Consider the following 24,066-nt stretch of genomic DNA (forward strand, 5'->3'; position numbering starts at 1 on the left):
GATTTTGGGTTAATTTTGCTCTGGGCAGCGGGAGAGAGAACGCCAGGTCGCCAAGTTAGATTCACAAACCCTGGGAGGCGACGTTTTGATGTTTGTTGTTGTAACAGACCTCTCGAGCCAGTCGGTACGAGGCGCTAGTTTCCCGGAGTCCAGTAAATTTCTTACGGCAGTGATTTTCCGAGGGAGAAGGGGAGGGCCAAGCGGACACTGATGGGAAGAAGAGGGCCTGGAGAGAGGAAAAAGGGAAGAATTCATGACAGCACACAGAGGAAGACAAGATGAGGAACTGTTTGCTGTTTTTGCGTTTGAGCTATTGGTGTAGCATCCCGATTGCCGTGTACGGAGTACATCCAGAAGTATTAATCTCAGATTCTGAGAGTACATTTTAAGTGGAGATTGGGAGGGAACATATAGATGAGAGTGGAAAAGTTTAATAGATACAGAAGTGTATACTGAAGAAGAAATGGGTGTCCACACAAAGAAGGAAAGAGTGTATCAGTTTCAAAGACAAAGGAGAGCTTAGAGAAAAGGATAACCACAGATGTCCATTGTCCTGGAAACCAGGGCAGGACCTGGAAAGATGAGGAGTACAGTGTCTAATGCCTCAAAGACAAGATCCTGTTGCAGAGAAAAGCCAATTCTGACTCTAGTTAGAACTGTTTCTTTGACTTGTTTTCTGTTGCTTTTGTTATTATAATCATACATTATGGCCAACCTCAGAATCCTGCCCCTCTGTCTGACTGTAAAAGTGCCTTTGTTCAGAACCCTGTCCCCCTGTAAATAACAGGAGGGAAGAAATTAACACGTCCCCTGCCTAAGGCTTGCCATTCTAAGAGATATTTTCAAGATTAATGGCCATTTTACTTTATTTCCTCACCTCCCTGGCATCTCTGATCTATAAAAGAACCTGGCATTTCAGTTAGCTCTTTCAACACCATGTCTCAGATTAATTGGCCTGTCCTGCAGCAATCAAGTGAGGTTGGACTCAGTAACAATAGGATCCGAAGATTTGTCAGTGAAAGATACTCCAGGAGGTGGAAAGGGAGTGAGAGGTGAATGTAGTCTGAGGAAGTGGAAGTGGCCTGTAGGCCAGATAATTTATCCTTGATAAAAGGGAGATTGAAGCAAGAGGGCCAGTAAATGAAGAATATAAATGAGAAAGAGAAGGTTAAGGACAGAGCTAAAGAGGATGGACATTAGGAAAAGAAAACAGGATGGTTTCCTTTGAGACCAAAGGAAACATCAAAGGTAGTTGTTGTCAGGTGGCCTGACTTCCCATCTAAATAGGCACAGCCAACAGTGGTGATGTGATCTGAGTTAGGATTCAGGGTTTTAACTACCATAAATTCCCTTGTGAAGAGGAATCATACCTTTTTCACCTTTCTATTGTTTGCACTGCTTTGCACACTCCCTTGTACATGGTAGGCAGTTAGTAAGTATTTTCGTGTGTTGAGTATTTTTAAAGGAAATCAAATAGATAAATATTCCCTGTAAATGAGGACCTCACCTTACATGAACAAGATAACCCAGGAAGGAACAATGAAACTTGCTGCCTTTCTGTTTGAGGATGAAGATAATAGTTGAGGTTTAATGTACCATCTACATCTGGAAAGACTTGTTTAATACCAAATTCATGAATGCAGGTCATAAGCATGAAACGCAGTTCAGTTTCCACCGGTGGTGCTGGCCGCCTGTCTATGCAGGAATTAAGATCCCAGGACTTAAATAAACCAGGTCTCCATACCCCTCAAACGTGAGTACCACATGCCTTATTGTCTTGGCAGAGAAATCTGTAAAGGTGGTTAATGCAAAGATGTAGTGTAATATTGTGATGAATCTTGTCTGTTGTCAGCAGTACCTGATTCGGAGTCAATGAAGGCTGAGAGTGGGCCCGACACTTGTGTTGTGTCTTATCTCATTTGATACTTAAATCTCAAAAGCCACATCCTTTGTAAGGCAATCCCTAAGGGACTGCCAATTCCCCTTCAGTGCTCTTTCATTTTTATTTTCCTGCTTTCCTCAGAGCTGCTTGTTTTAGCAGGTTCTGTGCTATAATTTTCAGTTTACTGCAGTTTATTCAACTAGCACAGTTCTCAATCAAAACCATTACTTGCTCTGACAATTAACTGCAGTTTAGGAGCCACCTATAGAACACTGCTTCTCTGAACTATTTCCTGGAGATTCATTGGTGTCCAAAAAAGGTGTCCAGAAGAACTTGCTATCACTGTGTTCAATATCCTCTAATAATGTATAATAATTGTAATGGAAAAAAATCTGAAAAAGTACATGCATGTATATATATATATATATATACGTATATATATGCAAGATATTACAGGAATCCCAACAAACTTTTTGGCCAACCCTATATAATAAACACTCAGTTTGGTGTATACCTGTAACATCGTAAATCAACTATGATTCAAATTTTTTTTTTAAATTTTAAATAAAAAATCAACTGTGGGGGGAGAACTTTCAATCATAAGCTAATTTTTCCCTATGAATGATTTTCTTAAAATTAAGAGAAGGCTATTTGTAATCTATGTGAGTTGTATCAATCTTATATTACCAAGGTACAAGTTACTTGCTAATTGCTCTTAAATTACTTAGATTTACATTGTATGAGCCTCTGCTACTTTTAGAAATCTGAAATATTTATACATTTTTTTCTTCTGAAATCAAATTTTTTGTACTTTTGTACATTACTACTGCAAAAGATTTGTGCCTTAAATTGTGTCAGAAGGTAAAAGACTGCTTTTTTGTCAATATTTTTGGTCAGTAATTGACAGAATGTATGTTCTTGAGTATAGCCACGTTCTAATAAAGAGTAAGCCTCAAAAGAACAAAATTTAAGTGTGACTATCAGTCTATGATTGAAAATACCTATTTTTAAATTATTCATTTTCCTTTGAAGTTGTTATCCATAAATGTACATATTTTAAGATAATTAAAGTAACAAGGTAGATGTGGATTTTTTCCCACTTCTTAACACTTTAGTTAAGCAAATATATACTATATTGTAAGCTTATCCCATTTATAACAACTGTAATTGCTGCTGAAAATTTTCATGCTTTTGGATTATTTTTGTAGGAAATGGGTAACGTATTTCCAAAAGTCTCTTGAACTAATATTTTTCCATTCATTTGAAGAGTTTGTTTTTCTCCTTTTCTTAAAGCAAAGAGAGATCAACCTTTGGAAAATTGAATATAAACAGACCCACATCTGAAAGAAAAACCTCTGTATTTGGTAAAAGGTAATGATATTTTTTATTAATTTTAGTGGAAAAGATTCTTATAGCCATACATTGAGTTAAATGCACAAAGTACAAAAAATTATATATCATGATCCCTTTTAAGAGAAAGTTTTAATCTTGTTTTCCTCTGTTTTAAATGGTTAAATTGGTTATATTTGCCTTAAATGATGCTGAAAGATACATCAGAACATTCAGACCACTGTTTCATTGTTACAAGTGAATACTTGATGGAAAATTCTTCACATAGACACTCTGGGATCAGAGCATTTTAAGGTTCGGAATCGTCATCTAGCCCAACATTTTAGTCACAGACTTTTTAATACTCTTAAATATTATCAAACCAGTCAATCCTAAAGGAAATCAATGCTGAATATTCATTGGAAGGATTCCTGCTGAAGCTCCAGTGCTTTGGCCACTTGATGCAAAGAGCTGACTCATTAGGAAAAACCCTGATGCCGGGAAAGATTGAGGTCAGGAAGAGAAGGGGACGACAGAGAATGAGATGGTTGGAAGGCATCACCGACTCAATGCACATGAATTTGAACATACTCTGAAAGATAGTGAAGGACAGGGAATCCTGGCGAGCTACAGTCCATGGGGTCACAAAGAACCAGATATGACTTAGTGACTGAACAACAACAAAACAAATATTATGGACTCTTATGGGCCATATCTATAGATATTAACTATATTAGAAATTGAAACTGAAGGGGAAGTTTTTAATATTTATTAATTGAATTTAAAATAACAATAACCCATTACATGTTAACATAAATAACATGCTTTTATTTTTTAAAACATTTTTTAAAAACAAAAGTATTTCAGTAAGAAGGGTGACATTGTTTTACATTTTTGCAGTCTCTTAATGTCTGGCTTCATAGAAGGTAGCTAGCTTCTCATCTGTTTCTGAGCTCAGTCTGCTGCAGTATCTGACATCATGTAGCCAGCCTTTGGAAAACTCCACTGTACACTCAGGAGAGAGAGAATGAGAACGAAACGGGTGAAAAAGAACCTTAATTTTATTGTGAAAAGAGTTTTGACTTCTCAGATCCCCTAGATCACACTTGGAGAAGCGCTGTCTAGAGTAGATCAGAGGTTGTTTAGAGTGAGGTAAGGATTGACTGTTTAGAGCGATGAGACTTTGGGATGATGGAAATGTTTAATTTTGATCATGTTAGAATTTTCACAGGTGTGTTCCTTGTCAAACCTCATCAAACTGTATGCTTTAAGCTGGTGCATTTTATTCTAAGCAAATTATACCTCAATAAATTTAATTTTTTTAAAGAAATTCCCAACTCCAAAGCAAACTTTTTTTTTTTAAATCTCAGTCAGTCAGTTCAGTCAGTTCAGTTCAGTCACTCAGCCGTGTCCGACTCTTTGTGACCCCATGAATCGCAGCACGCCAGGCCTCCCTGTCCATCACAAACTCCCGGAGTTTACTCAAACTCATGCCCATCGAGTCGGTGATGCCATCCAGCCATCTCATCCTCTGTCGTCCCCTTCTCCTCCTGCCCCCAATCCCTCCCAGCATCAGGGTCTTTTCCAATAAGTCAACTCTTCGCATGAGGTGGCCAAAGTATTGGAGTTTCAGCTTCAGCATCAGTCCATCCAATGAACACCCAGGACTGATCTCCTTTAGGATGGACTGGTTGGATCTCCTTGCAGTCCAAGGGACTCTCAAGAGTCTTCAACACCACAGTTCAGAAGCATCAATTTTTCGGCGCTCAGCTTTCTTCACAGTCCAACTCTCACATCCATACATGACCACTGGAAAAACCATAGCCTTGACCAGATGGACCTTTGTTGGCAAAGTAATGTCTCTGCTTTTTAATATGCTATCTAGGTTGGTCATAATTTTCCTTCCAAGGAGTAAACGTCTTTTAATTTCATGGCTGCAGTCACCATCCTCAGTGATTTTGGAGCCCAAAAAAATAAAGTCTGACACTGTTTCCACTGTCTCCCCATCTATTTGCCATGAAGTGATGGGACCAGATGCCATGATCTTCTTTTTCTGAATGTTAAACTTTAAGCCAACTTTTTCACTCTCCTCTTTCACTTTCATCAAGAGGCTTTTCAGTTCCTCTTCACTCTCTGCCATAAGGGTGGTGACATCTGCATATCTGAGGTTATTGATATTTCTCCCAGCAATCTTGATTCCAGCCTGTGCTTCTTCCAGCCCAGTGTTTCTCATGATGTACTCTGCATATAAGTTAAATAAGCAGGGTGACAATATACAGCCTTGACGTCCTCCTTTTCTTGTTTGGAACCAGTCTGTTATTCCATGTCCAGTTCTAACCGTTGCTTCCTGACCTGCATACAGGTTTCTCAAGAGGCAGGTCAGGTGGTCTGGTATTCCCATCTCTTTCAGAATTTTCCACAGTTTATTGTGATCCACACAGTCAAAGGCTTTGGCGTAGTCAATAAAGCAGAAATAGATATTTTTCTGGAACTCTCTTGCTTTTTCGATAATCCAGCGGATGTTGGCAATTTGATCTCTGGTCCCTCTGCCTTTTCTAAAACCAGCTTGAACATCTGGAAGTTCTTGGTTCACGTATTGCTGAAGCCTGGCTTGGAGAATTTTGAGCATTACTTTAGTAGTGTGTGAGATGAGTGTGATTGTGCTGTAGTTTGAGCATTCTTTGGCATTGCCTTTCTTAGGGATTGGAATGAAAACTGACCTTTTCCAGTCCTGTGGCCACTTTCACCAAAATTTAAAATATAACTTTAAGACAGGTGTTGATTTAACTATTTTGAAAACATTTAGAGATGACGTATTTGTTACCTTATGAGAAATCTTTGTCATAAACCCAGGTTAAACTGTCTCTGGTGTTCACTCTAGCTGAAAAATCTTAAGGAATTTTTATAATGTAACATTCATCTCAGAGCTGAACTTCAGAGACAATGGGGATAATGATGATAAAATCTAATGTTTGCTGAGCATTTTTGTAAGCCAGAAAAGTGCTATTTTATGTCTCGTCTGTTCAATCCTCAGAACTGCCCTATATGTAGATAGTCACTGTCTTCATTTTATCAATAAGGAAATTGAAGCACTGAGACGTTAAGTAATTTACCCAAAGTCATACAACTGGTAACAGAGATAGCTTTTTTAACCACAGACTCTGGTTCTAGACCCTACGCTCTTAAACTGTAAGTTGAGTAATACAGTATTTTGATTGGTTAGGAAATACTTTTATAATTTCAAAAGCTATTAATGCTTTTGAAAAGCTATTAGTGTTTGTGTAGAATAATACATATTAAAGATTAACTGCTAGCAGTAAGGAGAAGAGTGATTCTCAAGTTATCAAATTCTCAGGGAGAAAATTAGCTAATTAGTCAGAGTAGCAGTGAAAGAGGGCCCACGCTAAAGAACTTTTAGAGCCTGGGCAGAAGAGAACTTGAAAGCAGCAAGCAAACTTGCAGGGAGAAACTCTGTTTTGATGAACAGAGTTGAGATATTAGAGCAATGTTCACTGTAACTCAGCTTTGTGGAGTCTGTCCAGTAAAGAAAAGTACTGTTCCAAGTATACTTAATAAACTAGAATAGTTAGGTAAGTTGGGCCACAAAGATTAGCAAAAGGAGTTACTATAAAGGTTTAAACAAATGGAAGTTTTGTTTGGGGAGATGGCGCTTAGAATGGAGCATAAATGTTATAGCTATTAATGACCAAAAAGTAGTAACACATTTATTTATGGTAAATCACAGTCAGATACACAATATCGCATGACAAGAACATTCATGAAGAAAGCCCACACAATCTATTTCAACATCTCAAAGGTAATTGTCTCACATTAAATAATGGCAAATAAAGAGATTGGAAGTAAAGGAGCAGTCATGAAGGGGTGAGTAGGCTATGGAAAGGATCTGGGTTGTTGAGACCTGGAAAACAGTTGGTGCAAAGAACCTGCCAGACTCAGAACACACATTTTTAGAGAATAATGTGTGTGTTAGTGATGCAAACCACCAAAAGAGTATTTCTTCCTGCCTCATTTTATACTTTAATTTTCATTATTTGCTCTTCTTTTCTCTGCTTTGAATAAGAGAAATCTGTTTAAATAAAAACTGAAGAATTTTAATTTTTGATGCTGATGTTAAAATATAAAATCATGGGACTTTCCTGGTGATCCAGGGGCTAAGACTTCAATGCAGGTGGCCCGACAAAGGTTCCATCCTTGGTCAGGGAATTAGATCCTACATGCTGCAACTAAGACCCAGCGTGGCCAAATGAGTAAATATGTAAGATCGCCTTGGAATAATTAGGCTTCCGCTCAGAAGGAAATAATTTTGACTGATTTTGTTTGCAGAACTAGTGGACATGGATCCCGGAATAGTCAGTTTGGTATATTTTCCACTTCTGAAAAAATCAAGGACCCAAGACCACTTAATGACAAAGCATTCATTCAGCAATGTATTCGACAACTCTGTGAGGTATTTTATATTCTTTAATATTGTAAATTGTGAGTGTTCTCTTTAAGTAATTTTCAATAATTTTCCTATTGTGAAACATTTGACATTTCATAAAAATCATTGTAGTTTCTTTCAGAAAACGGTTATGCATATAGTGTATCCATGAAATCTCTACAAGCTCCTTCTGTTAAAGACTTCCTGAAGATCTTCACTTTTCTTTATGGCTTCCTCTGCCCTTCATATGAACTTCCTGACACAAAGTTTGAAGAAGAGGTTCCAAGAATCTTTAGAGATCTTGGGTTTGTATGTTATATTTCTCTTTAGCCTAGAGAGATTATTGGAACACAGAAAAGAATGAAACTCAATAAGTGTGTAAAGATTTTGAGTTAGAGAAATAGTACATTTTAAGATGGCCCCTGTGGGTCACATATGCAAGATCAATCGAAAAGGCAAAAATAAACAACTATTTGGGGATTTTTACTGAAGTACAGATGATAGATCCTAAAGCCCTCAACTACTCATGTGACAAGGAATAGATAGGATGGACTAGATATTGTGAATTTTATAGATCAGAAAGGATAGGTGTCAAAACCTGGTGAAAATGGAGTGAGATAAGAGTCCAGAAAAGCCTGCGTAGGATAAACACAGGGAGAGGTGGATTTGAGGAGGAGAAGTACATACATGGTTTTATTTAGGGTACATTGCGTTTGAGAGAACAAATAATCTTTCAGAAGAGAAGTCCAGCCTGTTGGTTGTAAGTCAAGTTTTGCAGCTTAGGGGATACGTGTACAAAGTAATCTTCAAAAAAATACACAAAATCCTTTGAGAGTAAGATGACAAAGGAAAGAATCTCTTCAAATATTTTACTTCTGAACAAGTCAAGACTGTTGGTATATACTTGGAATTTTTTTAATGTAACTTCTTGCTTAATTTAGCCATTATTAACATGCCAGCTTATTTTTTCTCATTTTTCATAGGTATCCTTTTGCATTATCGAAAAGCTCTATGTATACAGTGGGGGCCCCTCATACATGGCCTCACATTGTGGCAGCCTTGGTTTGGCTAATAGACTGCATCAAGGTATTTGATTTCTCATTTTAAATATATACATAGGAAAGATTTTTTCCCCTCTCCTCAGAATATTTCTTTTTCTCTCCCAATCTTGCTTTTACCAATTAGCTCCAAGTCTGAGTCAGTTTTCAGAGCATGTTTGGTTTTATGTTCTTCAAAATGTTACTACATGAGTCCACAGGAGAGGAAGGGCAATATCCAAAAGGCAAGGAGATCATTTGTTTTCATGAGGTTTTACAGCTAGAAACAAACAAAACCCAAAAAAACCCAAACAAACAACAACCAAAAAAAAAAAACACACAGCAAAATAATGTCAGTAGGAACTTCCCCCGAACATTTATCTCAGATTCCTCTGAGTCCTTTTCTCCTCTCATATTTTATAATATTGAGGAGTGGTGGTTTGTTAGTAAATAACACCTTTACATAAGAGAAGTTTACTCAAGTCCATATTTCTAGTTTATATGATTACAAATTGAAATTTTTTCAACCAAATCTCAGTTCAGAATTTTCAGTTCTTGTAGTAAAAGAGTTTTTTCTCTAGTTCTGGGAATCTGTTTGTGCCTCTATAAGGCTCACCTTGAACTTTGCAGAGTAGCAAGAGTTCTCACAAGGACCTTTGACACGGCAACAGAAACTGTCTTTATCTACCCTGATGACAGGTAGGAGATTCTGTTTTTCATCTTGGTCTGTGCCATGCATGTCTTTCAGTCTTAATTAAATCTGATTGTCACATGAGGCCTTGTCAAGTGAAGAAAAGGTAAAGGATGAGTTGACAGAGCTTGCCTGCATCCACTCTAGATAGACAAAAGGGATTGAGTGCCTTTGGAACAGCAAAGGAGCAGATAGGACAATCAACTCTAGCCTCAGAACAGTATCCCCACTCAGCAATCCTGTAAATGAGTGCTAGGCTAAGAAAATTTATTGTTCTTTTATATTCCTAATGCATAGTCCATTTTTTTTAGAGCCCAGTGTTGATCATACTGGATATACATTGTATCTTTCGGTTTTATAGCAAATTCTTTTTAATTTTATTTTTAAAACAAGTTATAAAACAGATGTTCCATACACCATGGTATATTACTCAGCCATTAAAAAGAATTCATTTGAATCAGTTCTAATGAGATGGATGAAACTGGAGCCCATTATACAGAGTGAAGTAAGCCAGAAAGATAAAGAACATTACAGCATACTAACACATATATATGGAATTTAGAAAGATGGTAATGATAACCCTATATGCAAAACAGAAAAAGAGACACAGATGTACAGAACAGACTTTTGGACTCTGGGGGAGAAGGCGAGGGTGGGATGTTTCGAAAGAACAGCATGTATATTATCTATGGTGAAACAGATCACCAGCCCAGGTGGGATGCATGAGACAAGTGCTCGGGCCTGGTGCACTGGGAAGACCCAGAGGAATCAAGTGGAGAGGGAGGTGGGAGGGGGGATCGGGATGGGGAATACATGTAATTCCATGGCTGATTCATGTCAATGTATGACAAAACCCACTGAAATGTTGTGAAGTAATTAGCCTCCAACTAATAAAAATAAATGAAAAAAAAAAAAAAAACAGAAGTTCCGAAGTGGAATTTCTGTGCCTTAAAAACATTTAGGCATTTTCCTGCCGGCTTGTTAATTATAAACATCTGAATGTTTTGCTATAATTTATTATTTGCTATCACTTTCAGCTTAAATATTTGTTTAAATGAAGACTTTATATTGTAGAATTCAACCTAAGGTACATTCTTAAACATTTTGAAGGAGTCAGTGGATAACATTCGAGCACCAAAATTAAGTTCATTTAAGAGAAATAATTATTACTGGCCTAGCTTTTATGGCAGTTCTGTTTTCAATTCTCAAAATTATGTTAAAATGTGTAGCAATACATATGTTCTCAATGGGCTACTAACAGTGTAAAAGATCAGCATATTTTTCTCTATTATTGTTTAACCAGTCAGTCATGTCCAACTCTTTTGTGACTCCATGGACTCCTCTTTTCATGGGATTTCCCAGGCAAGAATACTAAAGTAGATTGCTATTCCATCCTCCAAGAAATCTTCCCGACCCAGGGATCGCACCTAGGTCTACTGCATTCGCAGGCGGGTTCTTTACAACTGAACCCCGAGGAAAGCATATTTTTCTTTGTAGAATAGAACTAAATATGGATCCCATTCTTTTTTAATCCTAAGGGACTTAGTTATTAAACTGTCAAAAGGATTATATTGTAAGGTTTAAAAGAATAACCTCTCAAGAGACTTTATCATGCAATAATGTAAATGCTTCTAAAAATGACACTGAAAACAAGTTTGACAAAACTTGAAAAATGTGTTTTTCTCATAAAGTTAATCAATTTAATATGTTGTTTGTATACTGAATAGTTACATAATGCCATGAAAGAAAGCTCACCTTTATTTGATGATGGACAGCCTTGGGGAGAAGAAACTGAAGATGGAATTATGCATAATAAGGTACCTTACTTTACCATAAACATTAGTCACCTGATATTATTAACTAAGTGTGTCATTATTGAAATTAACATAATCTTTTGTAGAACTTGTTTTTTTGCTTCCTGAAAATCTAAAATTGATTTTTGGAAATGCTAGTCAATGGATTTACTCTTGGATTCACAACTATAATTTCCTAAAAATAAATAAGCACAGAACTTTGAAAATGTTAAGTAAAAAAGACAAGGCAATTAGAATTAAAACATAACATGTTATTATTTATGTGTAGATATTTCTTTTTCTCCCCTGTCTTTTAGAATGAAGATAATCAATACTGGCATCATTATTCTAATGTATTTTGTGGACACAAAGCATAAAAGACTGGTCTTAAAATAGATGGCATGTGGGTTTTTTGTTTGTTTTGTTTTGACATTTTTAGCTAGGATAGTTGCCACTTCTAAAAGTGACTGAGATAAAATAGATAGTCTAAATTGGTTCCCAGACTGTCCTTTAATGGAGCCTAAACTATGTAACTAACTCCGCCCTATTTCCTGAAACACACAAATTTACTTCTCCAAATGGAGCAAACACCCACTCCAAGGAATAAATTTATAGTATTGAGATTTAACATCAGTTTCCCCTAGCTTATATAAAAGACCGATCACTATGCAGGTCCCTAAGATGAAAGATAAACATTCTGTGTTCTAATTCTGTTCTTCACCTTCTGGAACATTTGTTATAAAAAGAAAGTGGAAATAGCCTCAACCTCATCTTTTATTACTACCTAGGGAATGGTTCAAATTCAAAGGTAAATTTACTGACTACCATGGTAGTGTTGCCTAGTTGTTTGTTTGTTTTTTTTAAACTTAATACTTTATCGGTGATCCCTGCTAGAAAAGCAGCTAGAAAGCCTCTGATCCTCTTGAGAGAATTCTCCTCCCATGTTGCAATATGTTTGCTAGACTAAATTTATTATACCTCAGTTTTTACCCAAATAAAATTATAATACCTACTAAACTAATTAAATATTAATTTCTTGATAGTCATCCTAAAGATTAAATGAGTCAAAGTTATTCCTGCTATCTTAGCTGTTATTTCACATGACAATATATATGAAGAAGCACTTTGGAAATTATAAAATACTATTTTTAATTTAATTTTAAATTAAAAATTAATTTTAAATTTAATTTAAAAGAATTACCAAAATACCCAACTTCACCAGGTTCTGAATCTCTGCTTTGTGGATCTAGAGACTCAATTTTTTTTTTTTAACCTTCAAAATCAAAATCAACCAAACTTAAGAAAACTGATTCACTCTTACTAAATTCACACCTGAAGAGAAATGAAAATCTATTTATTTCCCCCCAGTGATCCATCTTTCCAGTTACAGGAATACTCATGCCACCCATTCAGGGTACCCCTTCCGTATCAACCAAGTAATGAGAAGGTTGCTTACTAAGCAGAGCATCAGGGCAAAGGGAATTGGTTTGTCTTAAGGGATGCTGACTTCATCTGACTGGAAAATTCTTATCAGCTCTCCTTGCCTCCTAACAAAGGATACATCCTTAGTGACCAGAATACCTCAGAACTGCAAAATGGAATGTTACTTTCCCTTGGATAAATATCGAGTGCTAATATTCTACTGTTCAAATCTCCATTAACCATGCCATTTTTTTAACCTGAAGTTACAGTGTAAATTATAGCCTTTGTTAATTATGTTCTGGCTTTCATAACCAAATCTTGTCAGATTAATTGGATTTCAATGATTAGCAGTTCATTTAAATTTTTCATAGGTTAGATTATCCCCAGAGATGCTTATGTTTGCATTAATAAGCATCATCTCACCTTCTCAAAACCCTTCTCTGAAGATATGGGCTTTTGTGGGGTTTTTTTTTTAACCATTTACTAAATAACACCTTTATTCAAATTTAAGTGTTCTTTTAATCCTCATTATTCACTTTAGAAGTAGCAGACTGAGTAAATCTGTGCAGCATAATTAATGATATTCCCTAGATTTGTGTCTCATTTACAGGAGTTCATGTGACCACTTGGTATTCCTGACTTTCATTATTTTAATTCATATTTAAATTTTCACTTAGAAAAGTGAAACAAACTAAATAGAGACTCATGACTTGAGTTTTTAAATCTGCTTTACCCAACCAGCTGTTTTTGGACTACACCATAAAATGCTATGAAAGTTTCATGACTGGCGCTGACAGCTTTGACGAGATGAATGCAGAGCTGCAGTCCAAGCTGAGTAAGTGCGTTTGCTCCTAGCGTGCTGGTGTGTAGCTTATCTTACTATGCCGAATGTTTGTATGAGCGCCTCACTTTGAATGTATTTAGATACCTCCTGATTTTTATTATAACTGCTTCTTTGGTGGAGAGAAATAAAGGATGTCCTTGCCTTATTATTTTAGTAAGTAAAGTACCAGTTAGTGAAAAGATCTATGGTCTCCCATAATTTATGTCAGGAAGCTAAGGGGCCATTGTATTTTCAAAGAAAGAAATTATTTTTGCACTCTAACTATGATCTAGTGACATACAGAACTTACTGATTAACTTTTAAAAAATGTTCCAGAGGTATTGTACATCGTTTTTCTTTTTTTATAATAGTCATATATAAAATGCCAGAGTGGTAGATAAAATAGATCAGTTTAAGCTGTGTAAAGCTATCCTCCAAAGACTAGAATCATTCAGAATAGGAGGATACCCTGCCACTCTCAGCCCAAAAAAAGAAGGCATTCTCTTGCATATCCATGGGATATACCTCCCTAAGGAATAGTAAGGACAAGTGTGTCCACATGAGAAAGGGAGCAAGCAGAGTATATGATGTTGGGTTTCTTTTTAAAGGGGAAAATTCATAGTGATCTAAAACCAAAAGCACTAGTGACTTCTTTGGTATTTCGGTTATATCAGGCATATAAATTATATTCATTTATTCAAACTATTTATTACATACATACTGTGTGCCGCCCACCATGTCGGCACCAGAGATACAATAATGAGTGAGAGAAATCTCTGCCCTCATGAGCTTGCATTCTATTAGACAGAGACAATAATCAAATGAACAATAAGTCAGATGGTGGTAAGTGCTACAGAGGAAAAGGAAGCAGGGCTGGGAGGCAGAGAGTACAGAGGACCACGGGGAGGGATTGCAGTTTTACAGATGGTGGGAGGTCCTTCACTGAGGGTTTCACGTAGAGACTAGAGGAAGTGAGGGAGAGAGCAATGGTAAAAACCTGGGGAAGAATTTTCTAGGCAGATCTGAGACCTTATGAAATTTTGGGGGTTTTTTTCTCCAGAGGATTTATTTAACGTAGATGCTTCCAAGCTGGAATCATTAGCAGCAAAAAACAGAGCATTGAATGAACAAATTGCAAGATTGGAGCAAGAAAGAGAAAAAGAACCGGTTAGTAAACATGCTTATCTTCAATAGGCTTACACGCTTACTGACACTCTTGGATCTCTGTGGAGAAAACTAGCTGTTTCTTTATGAAGAAACAGCTATATAGAGAAAGAAAATTTTTTAATGCATTAGCAAAATGCATTTAAATGCATAAATTTGCATTAGCAAATGCATTAGTAAATGCATTAGCAAAATAAGCTTCGAAGTTAGATTTTTTTATATAGGCCACAACTCCTAATGAAAACATGTCTGGTCTCCCTAGAGCTTTGTTTTCCCTTGTGGTCTATTGGTCTTGGACTAACGGTGTTCAGAATATGATGAAAGAATCTTATCTACTTACATCAGACCTAAAGGATCTTTAGAACAAGGTCCCCATGTTACATACCTCATGGGAGCACCAACAAGAGGCCCTCAACTTTGTAGTCAGTGGAAAGAGAATGATAATTAACGAGTTTATATAATATATTGTATCCTGAGGGCTTTCTAAAAGCTAAATGATGATATCCAGATATCTAATGTTATTTTGTGTATTATGATACTGAAATGTTCTATAAAATAACAGATTTTTAAATGTTTGTGCTTTTTCAATCTGGCCCTTGACTTTTCTATCCCAGATTGGCTTCTGAAAAGTACTCCTCTCAATTGGGTAATAAGAGTAAACTCCCCTTTTAGTTCTTTTTGACTCCCTCTAAAAATGAAAAGAAAACTCTAATTTACCTTTCTTTAAGATGAATTTGAGTATTGCTTTACTTTCAAGTAAAGTATGGAATGATTATTGACAAGAATAACTAACTTCATATTTTTTTTCTTTTAAAGAATCGTCTAGAGTCATTGAGAAAACTGAAAGCTTCTTTACAAGCAGATGTTCAGAAGTATCAGGCATACATGAGCAATTTGGAGTCTCATTCAGCCATTCTTGACCAGAAATTGAATGGTCTCGATGAAGAAATTTCTAGAGTAGGTAAGCACAACTAGTGCTGAAAGTTCATGTAGACTGGGGTGGGAGCATACATGGGACTTACCACATATAGAGCCATCTTTGTCATCTGTATCTTTTTGCCTCTTAATGGTAAATGTTGGTAGCAGGGCAAGTTTTTGGTGACTTCTATATTCGTTTCCTGAGGTTGCTGTAACAAATTACCACAAACTTGGTGACTTAAAACAGTGGAAGTTTATCCACTCACAGAAGGCTAGAAGCTGGAGATTGGCAGGGCCACATCTCTGAAGACCCTGAGGGAGAACCCATTCCTTGCCTCCTCCAGCTTCTGGAGTCTTCCAGCATTCCTGAGATTGTGGCCACACCACTCCAGTCTCTGCCTCCATCCACACACTGCATTCTCTGTGTTAATTTCTCTCTGCCTGTCTTTTCAGAATGTTTATGACCTTCAGGGCCCACCTCAATAATCCAGGATAATCTCCTTACTGCAAAATACTTAATCACATCTATGAAGACTCCTTGTCCAAATAAAGTATTGTTTACAAATTCCAGGGTCTGGGACTTCATATCTTTGGGTGACCATGACTCAACCTACTATACCTTCTCACATGTTTTCAGATACCTGGCTTTTTGAAGCCAAGAGGGACCTAACCTAAGAACATATGCTGCCTGAACATAAACATATCTTCAGTTCCACCTTGTAATTAATATGCCAGGTTTTAAATCTTTGCTAGCCTCAGTCTGCTATATTTGCCTTATTCTCTGTCACTATCACTACCTCCTAGGCTACTCCGCAGCTTAACCTGATTGAAAATAACATGAAAAGATGCTATAAAAGCCTAACTAAAGAAAGCTTGTTTATATCTTGTGTGCTCCTAACCTTGGTTTCATAAACACATATGGATCTTAATCATAAAACTGAAAATACTGTGGCCCATGAGTTGCTTCTATGGGATGCTTCTGTGGTGCCAAAAGTAGCACAAAGAAAGATAGCTACACATCACAGAGAAATTGGCTGGCAATTTACAAAATAAATAGCTATGTGGACCTACTATTACTATTTTCCCAGGTCTCTGCCTACTTTGATTTTATTCTTTTAAGGATTTTACGGCTATGTCTGTCTCATGTAGGAATTATGTAGATACTCCTTAGGATATTTGATTTAACTCTTATTCTTTGGAATATTAATCATCTGTCATATCAAGGACAGTAATTATCTGGAGTATTTGCTAAATTGATTTATTTTTTTCCAAGTAAGTCTGATTACATATATTAGCTTTGCTCTACATCAGCTCTTTAAATAGTTCACACTTGACCACTAATATTTGTTCTCCATAATGACAAGGAAATTTAGACATCTTAATCAACTAGAATTGAAGGAACTTAATTTATTTCTTTTGCAATGCAGAACTAGAATGTGAAACAATGAAACAGGAGAATTCTCGACTACAGAATATTGTTGACAACCAGAAGTACTCGGTTGCAGACATTGAGAGAATAAATCATGAAAGAAATGAATTGCAGCAGACCATTAATAAATTAACCAAGGACCTAGAGGCTGAACAGCAGCAGTTGTGGAATGAAGAGCTGAAATATGCCCGAGGCAAAGAGGCGGTATGTCTTACCATTCCCAGGGCAGCACCTCATCAGAACTTCCCTTTGTAAAGGTCCATCCCAATTTGGAAGAACTAAGTGGGTAGAATAAATTGGCGAAAGAGGTAAAATTTTTCAGCATTGACATTTTACTAAAAACACTCATCTCTTCATGTCAATTCAGTAACAGCCCAATTTCTCAGTCATACTTAAGATATCCTGTATTTTCCAATAGTGAACCAAGAAATGAACCAAAAAAGTCTTTAAAGCCGTGGAAATAGTTTTCTTAAGTCCCAGGCCTCTTATTCTAGAAGTGGACATGAGTCACTTCTTCATTTACGTCCTCACTGCTCAGACATGTATTTAACATCTGCTGTGTACCACTTACTATGTTGGGTGCAGAGGGAGGATAAAGAGACACAGGAACTTAAGAAACTGCTGTTCTAGTTGACATTTCTCTACCATGAGATCAGACCTCCACTGCATACTGAAGAAGCCTATAGTACACATGACCAAGATTTTGGTGTGCGTAGTGTAGGGTGATGGATGGTGGTGGTTTTCAGAAAGGCTTCCTTGCAGACGTAAGACCTGAGCTGAATTGGGAATGTGAGGAGGGAGGATTAGCCTGGCCAGATTGGGGAGCCAGCAAGTGACGTGTGTGGGGAAGTTAGGGAGAAAGCAGCACCAGGCAGTCTGCTGTCCTGAGCTTTCCGTGTGGCTAGAGCCTAACAGCAGGGGATGCGGCCTGTGCAGAAGATGAGACTCAAGGATAAGAAAGACCAGGTGGGGAACATCTTCTCAGGTTTAGACTTTATCCTGAAAGCTCCAGGAAGCAGGCCATTAATATGTTAAACACATAAGATCACATTTCAGGAAGATCTCATTGATAATGTGAAAAGTGGATAGAAGGAAGCAAAGCAGTCAGATAAGGATCTGTGGGAAGTAATTAGTAGGAATTACAGGCTGAAGTTTAGATAATGCTAGTGGAAATTCAAAGAAATGGGTGGATTCTGTCTGCTTAGGAGGTAGAATGAATAAAGAGATGAAAGAAAGGAAGCCGACACCAGGGTCTGGCTTGAGTGATGGGGCAGGCAATGAGTAGTATCCTTCACTTAGGAACAGAAGAGATGGAGAAGTTGGCAGTCAGGAGTAGAGATGGTAGGCTAGACATGTTGTGCCCATATGCAGCATTTAAATGAAATTATCTTACAGACTATTTTACATGGGCCTGTACTGCAGTGTTAAATACCTGGGTTTGCAGTATAGATTTGGTAAAAATCTATATGTTGTCGTTGGAGCCACAGGGTAGACGAATTCACCAAGGAAGAATACAGAGGAGGAAGATAGAATTCTGGAAATACCAGCATCTTGGGAGTGGACAGAGACCCCTTAAGAAAGGCCTGAAAGGAAGTAGGTTCTTGGTTCCCCTACCAGGGATCGAATCTGCATCCCCTATATTAGAAGGGCAGGACCACCAGGGAAGTCCCAGAAGGCATGTCTTTTTAAAAAGGCTCCTTTAAGCATCTACCTTTGCCTATGGGGCAGTGCGGGTTTTTCACCCTGATCATATTGTGAAGTTCATTATAAGCATAATGAAAGTTTCTTGGTCACATTTTAACTGTTTTACATTATTAAAAATCTGTATTTTACACAGCTGCATATGTAATTCTTAATATGGAATGCACAGTTCAGCCTGAGCAATAAGCACTGCCTCATTTTTTGAGTCATTTCAACAGATTTTTGCTTTGCCTTAATTATCTGTGCTCCCTCTTACTCCTGACCTGCTCGTCTCTGTCCCTGTGTATAAAAGAGAAAAATATGCATTTCTAAGAAACAGCCAATGATGGTATGGTGATCGCAAAAGTCTTTGAACCCAGAATTTGGTAAACCTGTGTTGTAGCCCTGGGTTTGCCAGCACATGTTTATGTGACCTCAGCACAACTCTGACTTCTCAGAGCCTCAGTTTCCTTATTTACAAACTGAAGTGTGAGTGGACCAGGTCGGTGAACCTGAAATGTCACTTCAGCAGTTAGTACATTTTGCCTCTCAAGCACTGTGTGGGAGAGGGGAAGTTATGAATCTCTAGACTAGGTGAACTCTGTTAACTAGCTCAAGTGCTGTTTTTGATTTGGAGGATCAGGCTGAAAGAAGAAAATTACCCAGGAAGTGGGTAAGCAGTGGCCTAGTGAGGGGCCAGTTGGGCCGTGGTCAGTGAGAAGAAAACCTTAGGGTAATGAGTAGGAGAGATTAAAGAATGGAAGCAAGATACTAAAGTCCAGCATAAAGAGTCCACCCCTTAGTTTTCTTTCCAGACTGATTTTTACCCCACCCATCACCTCTGACTGGGAGTCCCCTTCTGGAGCTCTTTGCTGAGATGGGCATTGAGGCTACCTCCAGACTCTTCAGGAGGAATGTGGTACATGCTCTCTGTCTGAACTGGTTGGTGGAAGGAGAAGTGTGTCGTACATCTGCTGTCGCCACAGTCTGGCAGGATGGAGTGCATGGCCTTGTGAAAATTGCTTTATTACAGCAACAAAATCACAGTGAAAAACAGGATAGTTCTAGGATTACTTAGTATAAGGCCAGAGAGAACTCCATACAGCAGTCATCCCTGGAGAGCTATTACAAATTATAGTAATTGAAATGATTTCCTGATTTATTAATATGAAATCTTAAATTTTGCATATAAGTGTTGCTTTTAAGTTTTTGGAAATTGAAGATTATTTAAGCAGGTTCTGATAGGTACTTTTGCCCTTGCATTCTTTCAAAGTATTCATTTTATAGATGGTAACTATATGAAAACAAATTGCCTGGACTCTGCAGGTTCGTTTATTTCGTCAGATACTGAGTACTCTGCCAACTACTGTTCTAGTTGCTAGGGATGCAGCTGCTCTCACGGAGCGTGCTTTCAGGTGATGGAGATGAAGATGGAGATAAACACAAGAGTAATCTCTGTCAGGTGATACCAAGTGCTCTGAAGGATAAAGTTAGAGAGTAGAGAAATTGGGGGTGTTAATGTTAGAGGGAAAGCCTTCTGATGATGTAATGTGAGCAGAACCCTGAACGGAGGGAAGAAGACCAGGAATGTGGAATATGTTAGTAAAATATTTTTATCAAAACAGTTGAAATAACATTCAGAGACTTGAGTGACTACAGTTCGCTCATTTTAAATAAATGTTTTATTTTGTGTATTGACAAAGCTAAGGTTTGTTTCTGTTTCATAATTTCTCTGTCTGGTACTTTAAAAAGTGAATTTCAGTTAATACCTCTACATGGACTTTTATTCCAAACTCCTTGTCAGATAAATGGAAGAACAGTAGTAGTTTGTTGTTGTTATTCAGTCACTAAGTCGTGTCTGACTCTTTGTGACCCCATGGGCTGCAGCACGCCAGTCCTCCTTGTCATTCACCATCTCCCAGAGTTTGCTCAAACTCATGTCCGTTGAGTTAGTGATGCTGTCTAACTGTATTGCTTACTAACTAATTATGGTGTTAAAACTATCTTAAAATTTAGTGTGAATAAAATCTTTCATTCTTTATATTTTAAAACTGCTACTGTTACTACTAAAAATGCCAACTTTAAAACTAATGAAAAACACATAATCTTTGAGTAAAGCTGCAAAAAAAAAAAAAAAAAAGCCAATTGAAAAACTTGTAGAATGGAACTGTTTTATTTCAGTGTTTCTTTTTGTGTTCTCTTCTTACAGATTGAAACACAATTAGCAGAGTATCATAAATTGGCTAGAAAATTAAAACTTATCCCTAAGGGTGCTGAAAATTCCAAAGGTTATGACTTTGAAATTAAGTTTAATCCTGATGCTGGTGCCAACTGCCTTGTCAAATACAGAGCTCAAGTTTATGTACGTAATCGTGAGTACTTCAGAAGGTTTTTAAGTGATATGATTGATGTCTGCTCATAATATTTATAACTAACAATTTAAACTTCAGCAAGTCCATAACTCAAGACTAGATGTAAAGATACAACACTGAAACTTGCCTTCTTTCTTCCTGGTAGTAGATACCTGCTGTCTGTTGTACCTTACTCTTCGAATTATAAAGCCTCATCATCTTCTCTTCCTCTAAAAGATGTGATTATATATAAAATAGATGCAAGGATTATTAAGACAAAAATGAGACCTGATGCTTGCTCTCAAGTTGCTACTCATCTCAGGGGAGAAAGACAAAATAAATACTTTATACATGCTTTATTAGAAGTCTTCACAAGGTATACTAACAAGATCAGTTCTTCTCAATTGAGAGAAGTCTCTACAGCAATGGTGAACCTGGAATGAAATCTTCAAAGATGAGATATTTATGGGGTGATCTGTGGAAAGGTTTCAGGCACAAGGACACACAGGAAGGCATGAACTATAACAGAGTATTAAGTACCACCAGCGGCCAATAATGAGAGTACTGTACATAATTTTCAAATATGGCCAAGGATGTAATTTGAGGAAGAAAAATTTTAAGTCCTCCCCAAAAATGTTAATTTTCAAAATAGTTTTTAATGTAAGGATGTCAGTTAAAGTCTAAAATCATGCATTTTTCTCTTGAGAATCATTCATTCATTCTATGAATTATTTATTGAGTATCAACTACATTCCATACCAGCCAGATGCTGAGATAAAATACCCAGAAAGAGGAATTCCCTGGTGGTCCAGTGGTTAGGACTCAGCATTTTCACTGTCAGGGCCAGGTTAAATCTCAGGTTGGGGAACTAAAATCTCTCAAGCCACACAGCACAACCAAAAAACAACAACAAAAAAAAAGTAAAGATACAGTCCCTACTTTCCATATTGTTGTTTATTGGCTGACAGATTTTGATTAAATAAATCTAAGCTCATTTTCAATAGAAAAAAATGCATCCAATGAACATTTAATCTTTTACTATTTTGTTTCTCAAGCAGCTGCTTGGTAGATAGGCAGATAGTTTCAGTTTAGTTCAGTTCAGTCTCAGTCGTGTCCGACTCTTTGCGACCCCATGAATCACAGCATGCCAGGCCTCCCTGTCCATCACCAGCTCCCGGAGTTTACTCAAACTCATGTCCATCGAGTCGGTGATGCCATCCAACTATCTCATACTCTATTGTCCCCTTCTTCTCCTGCCCCAACCCCTCCCAGCATCAGGGTCTTTTCCAGTGAGTCAACTCTTCACATGAGGTGGCCAAAGTATTGGAGTTTGAGCTTCAGCATCAGTCCTTCCAATGAACACCCAGGACTATAGAGTTTACTCACCTGTATTTTGAGTAGTTTGATGTGTTAGTGCAAGAAAACAATTTCTGGATCAAATTACTGTAGAAAAGATTACCCAATGCAAAATGAATGCATATGCTCAGAAAAGAAGAAGCTTTTCTTTGCCCCCTGGAAATAGTTTTACATGATAATAGGACAATAGAAATATCATCAAGTAGATGCAGCCTCAACTGTCATAAGTAGTATTTGGAGAAAGATTCTTAAAGAGATTAAAGAGTCAACTGTATCCTTCAAAAAACAACACCCAAAATTTAAAACTCAGCAAAGATTTCAGAAGACCTACTGAAAACATAGTAGGATTTTGAAAACATGTACAGAGTTTTCTTTTGGAGCAATGAAATTGTTATAGAATGAGAATACCTTGTGAATGTACTAAATGCCATGGAGCTATATACTTTAAAAGAGGTGTGGGTGAGAGAAAGCCTCCCTCCTGCCTCCCAGTTTTGGCACGCCAACTTAAGCAATCACCAGCTGGAAAACTGGCCGCTGAGAAATCCTGGGACATCTGACAAAGGCAGGTATGAGCTAAGCTTTCTTACCTCGTCAGCCTCCTAGACCTCAGACTACAAAAGCCAGTGGAACGGAAAGTGGTGAGAGCCCCTTTTCTCTCCTGTTGTGTTAAGTCCTCCCACAGGAACTCAGGAAAGGCATAGGGGGAAATTGCCCTCTCTCTGACGGGGTCCAGATCTTCCTCGTTCTTCTGCAGCCTCAGTCCTACTTTGCGCGGCTTCTGCATCCATTACTTGGTGGACAATTGTCTTATTTCAAGTCTTCTGCTGTTAACAACAGAGTTAGAATGAGGAGCAAAAAAATGAAGAAGAAATATAATTATAAGGCTAAAGAATTGGAAAGGATTAAGGGGAAAATGATGCATCTAGAGAACAGAGCATAAAAATAAAACCTGCATATAATTTGTTTTCAAGAAAGATAACATTGAACTATGTGTACTTAAAGAATGTTTAGTAATAGCAGTGAATTTCCAGAATAGAGAAGCCAATCTAGAATTTTGCAAGTATTCAAAACCAAAAGCAAGTTACATTCCATAGTTATGGAAATTGCATTAAAATTAGTTTTATTTTCTTATTGATGGTGTATTAACTTAGATATAAAAACACTATGGCTTCACTTCTTTTCTCCAAAAGATTCCTCGTGAGAGAACTTTTGGAACTATGTCATATGTAACCGGCATTCCTATATGTTTTATAGGCACCACTCAAGGAACTCTTGAACCAAACTGAAGAAGAAATTAATAAAGCTCTAAATAAAAAGATGGGTTTAGAGGATACTTTAGAACAAGTAAGTAAAAACAGTTGTTAAACAATGTTTTGTGGTTTCCAATTGCTAAGGAATGGATTTTTAATAAAATATGAAAAATGAGAGGTATACCCTTGACCTAGAAATACTTGAAGTAACTTTTTAAGTAACTTAAACATTCTAAGCGTCACATATCATTGATGATGAAGTGATATGAAACTGAGTAAATCTCCCTTTTTTTCTAATGGCAAATCACCTCCTATAACTTGAGGTGATTTAGTAATATTCTTTTTTATAGTAAAAGGAAATTGAGATGGCTACCTTAAAAGTGAGTATATATCATTTGCAGTTAGAAGCTAACTAGCTATGATGGATTAAGAGACTTCCTTTTACCAGATTCTTCAGGACCATGGAATTCAGGGAGATTCAACTTTAAATGCCTATAAAA

The 24,066-nt window shown here is 37.2% G+C and overlaps 1 protein-coding gene across 1 annotated transcript in view; it reads left to right on the plus strand.

Annotated features, from left to right (window-relative positions):
- The window catches only part of NDC80 (NDC80 kinetochore complex component), a 35,380-nt gene that overhangs the window by 162 nt on the left and 11,152 nt on the right, over positions 1-24,066 (plus strand). The window contains exons 2-13 of the mRNA XM_061131350.1: positions 1,644-1,753; positions 3,176-3,253; positions 7,556-7,679; positions 7,785-7,957; positions 8,636-8,738; positions 11,108-11,197; positions 13,337-13,430; positions 14,479-14,585; positions 15,399-15,543; positions 16,928-17,133; positions 20,819-20,971; positions 23,571-23,660. Coding sequence (XP_060987333.1) covers positions 1,653-1,753; positions 3,176-3,253; positions 7,556-7,679; positions 7,785-7,957; positions 8,636-8,738; positions 11,108-11,197; positions 13,337-13,430; positions 14,479-14,585; positions 15,399-15,543; positions 16,928-17,133; positions 20,819-20,971; positions 23,571-23,660 — 1,464 coding nt within the window. The 5' untranslated portion in view covers positions 1,644-1,652. The remainder of the gene's footprint in view (positions 1-1,643; positions 1,754-3,175; positions 3,254-7,555; positions 7,680-7,784; positions 7,958-8,635; positions 8,739-11,107; positions 11,198-13,336; positions 13,431-14,478; positions 14,586-15,398; positions 15,544-16,927; positions 17,134-20,818; positions 20,972-23,570; positions 23,661-24,066) is intronic.

Source organism: Dama dama, chromosome 27, assembly GCF_033118175.1.
Source record: "Dama dama isolate Ldn47 chromosome 27, ASM3311817v1, whole genome shotgun sequence".
Lineage (NCBI taxonomy): Eukaryota > Metazoa > Chordata > Mammalia > Artiodactyla > Cervidae > Dama > Dama dama.